Source organism: Alligator sinensis, unplaced genomic scaffold (genome assembly GCF_000455745.1).
Source record: "Alligator sinensis unplaced genomic scaffold, ASM45574v1 scaffold888_1, whole genome shotgun sequence".
NCBI classification, from domain to species: domain Eukaryota; kingdom Metazoa; phylum Chordata; order Crocodylia; family Alligatoridae; genus Alligator; species Alligator sinensis.
The window spans coordinates 197,085-208,749 of NW_005842533.1; the positions used below are offsets into that span (position 1 = coordinate 197,085).

The 11,665-nt window shown below is 49.5% G+C and overlaps 1 protein-coding gene across 1 annotated transcript in view; it reads right to left on the reverse strand.

The window, feature by feature from the left end:
• Positions 1-11,665, reverse strand: part of LOC102378392 (carboxypeptidase A1-like) — a 21,103-nt gene that overhangs the window by 8,969 nt on the left and 469 nt on the right. Inside the window, exons 2-7 of the mRNA XM_006031840.3 lie at positions 8,357-8,438; positions 6,102-6,236; positions 5,408-5,509; positions 2,825-2,926; positions 1,686-1,787; positions 566-676 (exon numbers count right to left, since the gene is read on the reverse strand). Coding sequence (XP_006031902.1) covers positions 566-676; positions 1,686-1,787; positions 2,825-2,926; positions 5,408-5,509; positions 6,102-6,236; positions 8,357-8,438 — 634 coding nt within the window. The remainder of the gene's footprint in view (positions 1-565; positions 677-1,685; positions 1,788-2,824; positions 2,927-5,407; positions 5,510-6,101; positions 6,237-8,356; positions 8,439-11,665) is intronic.

Sequence of the window (11,665 nt, forward strand, 5' to 3'; positions counted from 1 at the left end):
GCTGCAAGGGCAGAAGCAGCATGGTGGGGAGATGGGAGACAGGGGGACCCAAGGATGAAGTGCGGACTGACAGGGGGAGCAGAGGTGATAAGGGAGCAGGTAGCAGCTGCAGGTCTGGCCCTGACCCGGGGTGAAACTAGAGCCACAGCAGCTGCCTGTACCACCCTTGCTCCCCCACACCTCGTATTCAATTCTGACATAAAGGGCTTTTTTCCCAGTGTTAAATAGAGGGAAAATACCTTGTCTTGGAACTGAGTAAATACAGTAACTGTACAAATTCTGCAGCCAGCACTTCTCACCTGGCTCAGCTGCATGCCCCACTTTCAGATCAAATGCGGGCAGCACAAAACCCAGCACATAGCTCTCCATCCCGGCGGGATGCAGGGCCCACCATGGAGGACAACATCATGGACAGGGCTTCTCCGCCTCAAAAAATGATAGTGCCCCAAAAAGTCCCTGACATGGCTCGTGCCTAAAGCTGTCCCTGCATACATGGGTAATACAGCTGGGGACCCAGCCCCCTCCTCCTCCTGTCACACCTCCCCCGTCCTGAGCAGGTACTTACATGGCTGTGAGTATATGCAAAGCCATCAGGGTTGGCAACTATCTCCAGGAAGATGTCCATGCAGTCTAGAAGGGCGGTCAGGGAGGCATTCTTGCCATATTCAGTGGCTATCTGCATGGACAGAAGGCTTGAATTATTATGGGTTGTTTTGTTGCAGTGTGGAGGCTCATAGCTGCTGATCCATTACAGTTCAAATGACAACAATCTAGGGTCCTGTATGAGACTAGGCCTAATTTGGGGGGAAAGTAGAACAAAACAATGACTGAAAACGGGTGCCAGACATCATTTCAAACATGCAATTAGAAATTAGGCCTCTTGCCACCAGCTACCAAAGGGAGTGGTAGATTCCCCATCTCTTGAGGTCCTCAAGCCTGGATGCCTTTCTGGAAGATGCTTCAGCTAAAGGTAAATTAGTGACCTCTCTACAGCAGTAACTGGATGAAATGTAATGAGTGCAATCTGTAGGAGGTCAGATTAGAAGATTTATAGAGTCTGTCTTACTTTAAAATATACTCATCCAAAATTAGGCAGTAGTCTCAACTCAATTTCTAATGCCCATGCAACAACCCCAGGGACACTAATCTACCAATCTGTTGATGTCAACATAGTCTTGAAGAGGAAGCTCCAAGAGGAGACATGCTAACTGAGTTCCAATATTGCAATACTGTTATAATGAGCAGGATGATCAATTCTTCTCCATGATCAATCAGGACAGGACAGGAGGAAACCAGCCTGATGGCAGCGAGGAAGGTTTTAGATTGGATTTTAAGAAAAACTTTTCTAACTGCAAAGGTGGTGAGACACTGGACTAGGCTAGGTCAGGCAGCTGTGTAATCTCTTTACTGGATTAAATTGATATCTGTTGGGGACAGTCTAGCTATACTTGAGGCTGTCTCAGTGCAAGGGGTGGATGGGGTGGTCTCTTGAAGTCTCTTCCGAACCTACATTTCTACGGTTCTACCAAGAGTGAACTCCACGTGGGTTCAGTTCAATAAGACCCGGTTGAGATGGACACCCCCATCACTGCGATGGGCTGATGAAACACCCTGTTCCCAGTGACTTCCCCGCTGCCACTGCTACCTCTCAGCTCTTTGGGAAGGAGAGGTATTTACTAAATTACCTTGTTGGCAATCCACACACCGGTGGCTTGGGTGATCCACTCACGAGAGTGAATGCCGGTATCAATCCAGATGGCACGATAGCGACTTTTCCCAGTGCTGAACTGCAACAAACAGAACATGCCAACATTAACCACAGCTCAGGCACTGGTGGGTGGAAAATTGTGCATGCACATTTGCAGGGTGAATAGTTTGTTCTGATTGTGTAAGGCCTGTAAGTTGGTGTCTTGATAGAGCAGGTCTGTAGAGACAAGTGAAGCAAGAGCCCTCCCTTTTCAAGTAGTGTGTGCAATTTCCCTTGGGCTCTGTGGGGTGAATGCATTAACACCTCTTGTTATGGTTGTAGGGGTGTAGGCTGTTATGGTTGTCACACTTTTCTAGACTCTCAGTGCTCATTACCCTTCATTACATGTGTCCCTTAAAAGTGTAGGGTGGGTCTCCTCAGACTCTGCAGGGATATAACCAGAAATGTAGTATGCAAATAATGTGCCCAGGGCAGACCTCGCTCACCTTCCCATGCATGGCAGCACGCAAAACAGCAGGTGCAGACAGTGTGTCATGGAGTGCAAGGCATTCTGGGACTTGTAGTTCCCTGGAGTGACATTGGATTGCACTCCAGTTGGGAGGAACAGTCACTCCATTTTTTTGCCACCAAAAGTCATGCCAGGAGGACAAAAATATTGCTGATTTTGGCGGTAGAAAATGGGGTCGATTCTTCCCCCAGCAGCAGTGAACGCCCCTGCCACACTACAAAATTACAGTTCCCAGAAGACCTTGCACTCGACAGCTATTGCCTACACTGCTGCAGTGTGCAAGCAAGTAGGACCAGTGGAGCAGGGCACGGCAGAGGGAGGCACCCCATCTTCTTTCTGGCACCCTGGCAGGTGCCCCGCTCAACCACACCACGTTACGCCACTGAGTGTAACACTTTGTCAGATCTAGCAATACTGAAATGGTGTTAGTGAGATATATGGGGGGATATATATACTGTACAGGAGAAGTGCGCTTGCCTGCTGATCCAGACTTCCTCTCAGCAAGGAACTGAGTGCCTAATGTTAAACATATGCATATTTCCATTGACTCCCATGGGATTGCTGATGGGAGCCCACGTCAAACAACTGCCATGTTGTGAAACACCTACCTTGAGCACATAAAGAGGCCGCTTTTCATAGCTCTCTCCAATCTGAATTTTGCTGACCAGGTTGGGATGTCGGGCCACGAGATAGTCCATCCAGCTGTAGATCTGAGAGGAAGCATTTTAACTCACGTTCATCAAACTAGCCTTGTGTTTCATTCTGTCCTTGCTCTCAGCTAACTAGTCTCAGCTCCTAGAGGATGACCACCGAATGCCTACGACAGCTGGGAAGCTGCTCCGCTGACACACTAAGAGACCTTCATAGGAGGGAACTGGTTTGGCCGCTTACATTTGTAGACCAGAGGTTCATATTATTGTGCTCGTTCCCATGTCCTTCTGCAGAGGAGCATGGGAACCAGTGACAATGATCCTGGGGTGACTGTGGAGCACTGTTTAAAGAGCACTGACACCCCCTGCTCTTAAGCAAGGTCCATCACCCACCATCAAGGCTCTGAACACACCTAACGTTTGGATGCACCGCTGAGAAAGCAGCTGCTCAGAAAATGCCTAGCTCCATGCAAAGACAGAAAGCACTGATGGTTGGGTTTCTTGGGTGAAGTTTTGCTTCTCGGCAAAGAAGAAGCAAGGGGATCTGTTTGAAATGAACCTTTCTTGGAAAATCTTCCCACAATATTCTCCCTTAGTCCTACAGCATAGGCGTCGACTACGACCTGGTTTGTGCTGACCATGACGTGGTGGAGCTGACCGTGACATGGTGGAGCCTGACCACAATGTGGTGGAGCTGACCGTGACGTGGTGGAGCCTGACCACAACGTGGTGGAGCTGACCATGATGTGGTGGAGCCTGACCACAGCGTGGGGGAGCTGACCATGACGTGGTGGAGCCTGACCACAGTGTGGTGGAGCTGACCGTGACGTGGTGGAGCCTGACCACAACGTGGTGGAGCTGACCATGATGTGGTGGAGCCTGACCACAGCGTGGGGGAGCTGACCATGACGTGGTGGAGCCTGACCACAGTGTGGTGGAGCTGACCGTGACGTGGTGGAGCCTGACCACAACGTGGTGGAGCTGACCATGATGTGGTGGAGCCTGACCACAGCGTGGGGGAGCTGACCATGACGTGGTGGAGCCTGACCACAGTGTGGTGGAGCTGACCGTGACGTGGTGGAGCCTGACCACAACGTGGTGGAGCTGACCATGATGTGGTGGAGCCTGACCACAGCGTGGGGGAGCTGACCATGACGTGGTGGAGCCTGACCACAGTGTGGTGGAGCTGACCGTGACGTGGTGGAGCCTGACCACAACGTGGTGGAGCTGACCATGATGTGGTGGAGCCTGACCACAGCGTGGGGGAGCTGACCATGACGTGGTGGAGCCTGACCACAGTGTGGTGGAGCTGACCGTGACGTGGTGGAGCCTGACCACAACGTGGTGGAGCTGACCATGATGTGGTGGAGCCTGACCACAGCGTGGGGGAGCTGACCATGACGTGGTGGAGCCTGACCACAGTGTGGTGGAGCTGACCGTGACGTGGTGGAGCCTGACCACAACGTGGTGGAGCTGACCATGATGTGGTGGAGCCTGACCACAGCGTGGGGGAGCTGACCATGACGTGGTGGAGCCTGACCACAGTGTGGTGGAGCTGACCGTGACGTGGTGGAGCCTGACCACAACGTGGTGGAGCTGACCATGATGTGGTGGAGCCTGACCACAGCGTGGGGGAGCTGACCATGACGTGGTGGAGCCTGACCACAGTGTGGTGGAGCTGACCGTGACGTGGTGGAGCCTGACCACAACGTGGTGGAGCTGACCATGATGTGGTGGAGCCTGACCACAGCGTGGGGGAGCTGACCATGACGTGGTGGAGCCTGACCACAGTGTGGTGGAGCTGACCGTGACGTGGTGGAGCCTGACCACAACGTGGTGGAGCTGACCATGATGTGGTGGAGCCTGACCACAGCGTGGGGGAGCTGACCATGACGTGGTGGAGCCTGACCACAGTGTGGTGGAGCTGACCGTGACGTGGTGGAGCCTGACCACAACGTGGTGGAGCTGACCATGATGTGGTGGAGCCTGACCACAGCGTGGGGGAGCTGACCATGACGTGGTGGAGCCTGACCACAGTGTGGTGGAGCTGACCGTGACGTGGTGGAGCCTGACCACAACGTGGTGGAGCTGACCATGATGTGGTGGAGCCTGACCACAGCGTGGGGGAGCTGACCATGACGTGGTGGAGCCTGACCACAGTGTGGTGGAGCTGACCGTGACGTGGTGGAGCCTGACCACAACGTGGTGGAGCTGACCATGATGTGGTGGAGCCTGACCACAGCGTGGGGGAGCTGACCATGACGTGGTGGAGCCTGACCACAGTGTGGTGGAGCTGACCGTGACGTGGTGGAGCCTGACCACAACGTGGTGGAGCTGACCATGATGTGGTGGAGCCTGACCACAGCGTGGGGGAGCTGACCATGACGTGGTGGAGCCTGACCACAGTGTGGTGGAGCTGACCGTGACGTGGTGGAGCCTGACCACAACGTGGTGGAGCTGACCATGATGTGGTGGAGCTGCCCATGACCTGGTTTGAACCATTGGGCCACAAAGGAGAGAACCCGCTGCTCAAGGAAGTACCTCGTCTAGGGTGTGGTAGAAGGAGAAGAATTCAGACCAGCTGCAGCTCCTCTTCAACTTTCTGGCCCGCCTCATGGCCCTTTTTTCTTCATCCAGTAATTTCTATTCAAAAAGCACATACATAGATGAGGGCAGGAACTGTGCTTTTTTTCCCCCCACGTGGACTGCACGGCTGTCGTATGCTGTGCAGTCACCAGCAGGAGTTCACCAAACAGCACAAACCCCTTTAGCTGAGCTAAAGGAACAACTCCTTTAGCCCCCACCAAGTAACAGGTTCTTGTAGTCACTAAGGTCAACCACTAGAGAAGATGTTATAAGCCCCAAGCACATATGAAAAAGCAGCTGTAGTCTTTCTGGTTAACATTCAGGGGCCAATCACCCTTGTGATCAAATCCCTTCTTTATCCAAAAATAGCCTTAGCGAATTAAATGCTCATGAAAGAGGCTGGAGACGGCAGGGCTCTACAGATCCATTGAGCAGAAACTGCTTCCATCACGCTGTGCTGATGATGTGCCATCTCTGCTGACAGGGCCAACAAGGGGACATTTCATTCCCAAGGTAGGATGGGTTTTGTCCAGTGGGAAGAGATACTGCTTTTTCAGCTATCCTTTTGCTCATTCTGTGTGCCCTCCTGCTTACCGGACTCAGACTTCACCTGCGACGGTGACGCTGTTGTCTTGCATCTGGTCCTTACCTGTACATCCTCTATCATGGTGGTATACGGGATGCTGTTGGACTCCAGGAAGGTTTTGACAAGCTGGAGGCTCTGGGAGGGGACTCTCACATCCAGTGGGAGGCCAAGCTTGGAAGGGACATCCCAATAGTCAAGCTGATCGAGGGGGGAAAAAAAGACAGATTAGCTTAATTTACACCTCTATATTGTTCTACCTATGGGTTTCCAGAAACCACAGAGATATACATGAGAGCTGGGTCCAAAGAGTCAGTGACAGTCATATCATAATAGCTTCTTGTCTCATTTAGTGCCTCATCTCTAAATGGGGGGTGTGATTGCAGAGTGGGCAGGTATCTTGATTCAGGGGCATGAGTAGTACCAGCCTGTTTCTAGGCTCATGCCATTGATTGAGCTGTAACTGGGTAACTGGTCATACAGGCTGGGGAGTCATATATCTCCAGATGTGATGTTGGCCACACCAATCCCTTTTTTGTTGTTAGCTACAAAAGCATGCGAGCCCACAGATCATGCTCGACTCCCATGCCACAGTGATCTTGATCTCTAATTATTAAGCATCCAAACTGGTTTATAGAAATGCCAACTAATCTGCAGGTATATACCTACAGTCATGCCATAGCAACTACGCCTGATTTCAGAAGCTAAGCACCACTAGGCATGGCTAGGATTTTAATGGGAGACCATCTGAGAATGGCAGATGCTGTAAGCACCAGACAAAATTCATACACAGTGGTCGTGTCTACACATGCATTAATATGCTTTAGTTAATGCATATTAAATCTGCTACCTCGGAGTACTTTTACATATGCTCCTGGGGCTGGGGGAGGGCAGCACTTTAATTAGAGTGGCGCCCCACTTAATTAGAGTGGCTGCCTCCCGTGTCTCGTATATCAGTGTCCCCACACTTCAAAATGGCGGCAGGGGCACTTGAACTCTGTACTCAAATACAGGCATCCACGGTTTTTAAGTGATGCTCAATGCGCACTAGCCTATTTTAAGGTGCATTAACTAAAAAGCATGTTTTTTGTGATGCTTTAATGTGCATTAAAATAGGCTAATGTGCATTAACGTGCATGTGTAGATGAGCCCAGTAGAGAGCAAATACTAGACTGTAGATAAGGGGAAATACTCTATTTAGTTCCGTGAGGACAAAGGGACATTTTTCAAAAAAAAACCCCAGAACAAATGTCTTCAGCTGCCTCTAAGACAGAACTTGGTGAGTGTTAAAGAGAATGTGGTACCAGTATTGGAGCTGCTGAATTATTCATTGCAAAAAATGTATTCACTGAATTTAGCCCCTTTATTTAACGGCGAATTGTCCATGAACAGATTTCAACACATTTGTTCTACGTGATTTCTACAAGTTTGTTCCTCATTCAGTGAATATTTTACATAAATATCTTTCAGTCTAGAAGCCATTTGTGAAGTTTTTTCTGTGCAGAATTCAGTGAATAGTCGATATTTGTGACTCACTGGACACACACAGAGGTCACATGGGATAGTTGCCCTGTGACTGGGTGAATGTAACTCTTCAAATCGAGTTTCCAGTGCAAATGCTCGCAGTGCCAAACTGTAACCTGCTTTATATGATTATTGTGCAATATCTGTTTGCAGACTGCTGCTCCTGTCTGAACCTGGTTGCTAGAATATCCTCAGAAAGCAAACACAGCAGGGAGATGAGCCCAGTGGGAGAACATTAAGTTGAATGGTTGACCAACCATTTGAAAATGCATTTTTGGCAGGACTGGCTCTGCTCTACATAATGCAAAGCCATCTGGGACATAAAGTCTGGAGGAAAAGTATTTCCATTGCAGCTGGTATCTGAGGGAGAGTCTCATCGTTTAATTATCCACATTTTTAATTTTGGCAAAACACTAATTTGAACTGCCAGAAATGGAGCGTTTGGATCTGGATCTTCCATGATGGCAGGTAGTCGGGATCTCCATTGTATATTTAACCTGCGGGTGGTCCTCCATCCTGGCCCTTCCAATTCCAGGCTCAGCCATAGGCCATTGCCAGAACAGAGAGCACTATCTACTACATGCCCAGCTTCCCGAAATAATTTGTTTTTCCCAGGATGCCTCCCATGAAAATACGACATGATTTATGGCTCTCCTTAATGTAGGAGAGCAGAGGAGATGATAGCCCAAGGTAGCATGCCTGTGGCTCACTATAGCGGCTCGTCCTAGCCAGAAGGCAGGGTAGAAATGCACTTTTTAGACTTAATAGTTATACAGGGTCTCTACATCAACACTTACCTGCAGGTCTTCTGATTCCTCTAGTTCCCTGAGTAATGCAATGTGTTCTTCTTTGTCGGTTAAGACACGGAGAACTTGGTCCCTAATGAAGACAAAGCAATGAGAAAGGACAGAAGGTGCTTGAGAAGGGTGGTAAAGAACCAGCGATAGATCAGATGGGCAAACAGTGGAGATACCAGGCTATCACAGTCATGGCATCATAGACAATGAGGGTTGTTGGGGACCTCAGGAGGTCACATCTAGTCCAACCCCTGCTCCAAGCAGGACCAGCCCCAACTACATCATCCCAGCCAAGGCTTTATCTACCCAGGTTTTAAATACCTCTAAGGATGGAGATGCCACCACCTCTCTGGGTAACCTGTTCCAGTGCTTCACCACCCTCCTAGTGAGCACATTTTTCCTAATATTCAACCTAAACTTCCATTGTTGCAACTTGAGCCCATTGCTCCTTGTCCTGTCATCTGCCCCCACCGAGAACAGTCCAGCTCCAACCACTTTGCAACCCCCCTGCAAGGAGTTGAAGGCTGCTATTCAATCCCCCTCAGTCTTCTCGTCTCCAGACTAAATAAGCCCACTTCCCGCAGCCTCTCCTCACAAGTCATGTGCCTGAGGCCCCTAACCATTTTTGTGGTCCTCCAGTGGACTCTGCTGAATTTGTCCACATCCTTTCTGTAGTGGGGGACCCAAAACTGGACCCAGTACTCCAGATGTGGCCTCACCAGTGCTGAGTAGAGGGACAGAATCCCTCCCCTCGATCTGCTGGCGATGCTCCTACCAATGCAGCCCAGGATGCCGGTAGCCTTCTTGGCAGCAAGGGCACACTGCTGGATCATATTCAGCTCCTTGTCCACTGCAACCCCTAGGTCCTTTTCTGCAGAGCTGCTGCCCGGCCAGTCACCCCAGCCTGCGCCGGTGCATGGGATTGCTCCATCCAAAGTGCAGGACTTTGCATTTGTTCACATTGAACTTTATGAGATTCCTTTTGGCCCAATCGTCCAATTTGTCTAGGCCACTCTGAATCCTAGCCCTGCCCTCCAGCATATCTCTGATACCTCCCAGCTTGGTATCATCTGCAAACTTGCTGAGGGTGCACTCTGTGCCATCTTCCAGGTCATTGATGGAGATATCTGATAAAACTGGTCCCAGGACTGACCCCTGGGGCACTCCACTTGACACCAGCTGCCAACTAGATCATCTGAGCCTGATGCTCCAGACAGCTTTCTATCCATCTTACAGTCCATTCATCCAAGCCATACTTCCTTAGCTTGCCTGCAAGAATCTTGCAGGAAACCACATCAAAACCTTGCTAAAGTCAAGATCTACCACATCCACAGAGCCAGTCCTGCAGCATGCAGTAGAATCAAGTAGGAGGAGGTGCCATGTTACAAAGAGCTGGCAATTGCACAGATTGCATAAGGAGACCTGAACCTCTTCAGCCTCCGCAAGAGGAGGCTGAGAGGTGATCTAGTGGCTGCCTACAAACTCATCAGGCAAGAAATAGGGGAAACACTGTTTACCAGGGCGCCCGTCGGGGTAACTAGAAATAATGACCACAAACTGAAAGAGATCAAATTCAGACTGGACATCAAGAGATTGGACAGACATCTGTTCCCAGCGCTCTTTTCTGCCCGGGGCAGGGGGTCGGACTCGATGATCTAATAGGTCCCTGCTGACCCTAATATCTATGAAACTATGAAACCATTAAATATTTAAAAAATGGTACAAGCAGATTAGACATCCAGGGTTGGGACCAATGCACTTGCATAAGGAATGGGAGGGAAGAGAGAACAATGAACGGGGATACCTTCATGGATCAGGGCTAATGCCATCCAAATGGACCTTTTATAACTTTATTTTGTCAAGAATGTAATAAGGCTGCTATTTTCCTGGCCTTTGGGACACCCTGGGTAATTACAACTCCACTGCCTTATTTTCACTTGTATAGGATGCTTTGGAAGATCTTTCAGGATATTATTAGTACAGGACAATTATGAAAATAGGCCAGGAACCAAAACAGGTGAGGAAATGTTATGAGTCATAGAAGGCCTGGGGCAATATGCCACATCTTAGGAGTTTCCCAAGGGAGCGGGTGGAAACCTCATTCCTTGATCTTAAAAGTGGACTTTGTGAAATGGTAGGGATTACTCTGCGAGGAATAATGCTATCCCAGACAGGAAAAGAAACAGATTGGCTAATGGGCCTTGTCCGTCTTTAACTTCTATGCTCCTGCCGTCCTAATGGTAGATAGTCATTCTAATTATAGTTCCTCACAAACTAAGGAAACACAGACTAGATGAAAGTACTGGATCAACATGCTCAGGGAGTAGTCATCAATGGCTCAGTGTCAAGTAGGGTTCCCCAAAGGTACGTCCTGGGTCTGGTATTTTTTAATAGTTTTATTAATGATCTGGATGATGGGACTGAGTACATGTTTTCCAAATTTCCAGATGATACCAAGTTGTGTGGAGTTGTAGACACACTGGAGGGTAGGGGCTACGATTCACAATAACCTTGATAAACTGGAGACACGCTCTTAAATCATTCAAATGAAATATTCAACAAGGACAAGTGTGAAATAAGAGTATCACTTGTAAATCAAGAGAAGTGATTCTCCCACCCCATTCAGCACTGGGGATGCCTCACCTGATGTCCTGCTGTGGGCTGTGCCCTTCAAGAAAGATGTGGACAGATTGAAGAGTCCCGTGGAGAGCAACAAAAATAATTAGAGGGCTGAAAAACATGACTCATGAGGAAAGGCTGAAATTAGGATTATTTAGCCCAGAGAAGAGAAGACTGAGGTGGAGATTCAATAACAGTCTTCAAATATCTGAAGGGTGATTACAGAGGGGATGGAGATGGGCTTTTCTCTGTGGCTTTAAGGGACAGGATCTAAGAGCAATAGGCTCGAATTGCAGCAGAGAAAATGTAGGTTGGAGATTAGGAGGAACTTTTTTTACTATGCGGGTGGTCAAGGATTGGAGCAGGCTGCCTGGAGAAGTTGTGGAACCACCATCCTAAGAAATGTTCAAGAGCAGGTAACACAAACCCATGTGCGGAGTACCCCCAGAGCCCCAAGTTTCTCCCCACGGTCCCACTGCTCGTCTCAAGGAACAGGCTGATGTTTGCCCCAGGATAAGTCCTTATCTCCACAAACCTCAGCTCCACTGCCCTTATAATGAACCTCACAGCTGCAGCAGGGGAATCTCTCCCAGCTCCAGGTGGCTTCCCTTTGGTTTGTGGAAGAAATGAGGTCCCCCTTGCCATTGAATGGGCCAGCCTGGAATACCACTTGCCCAGAGATCACTCTTT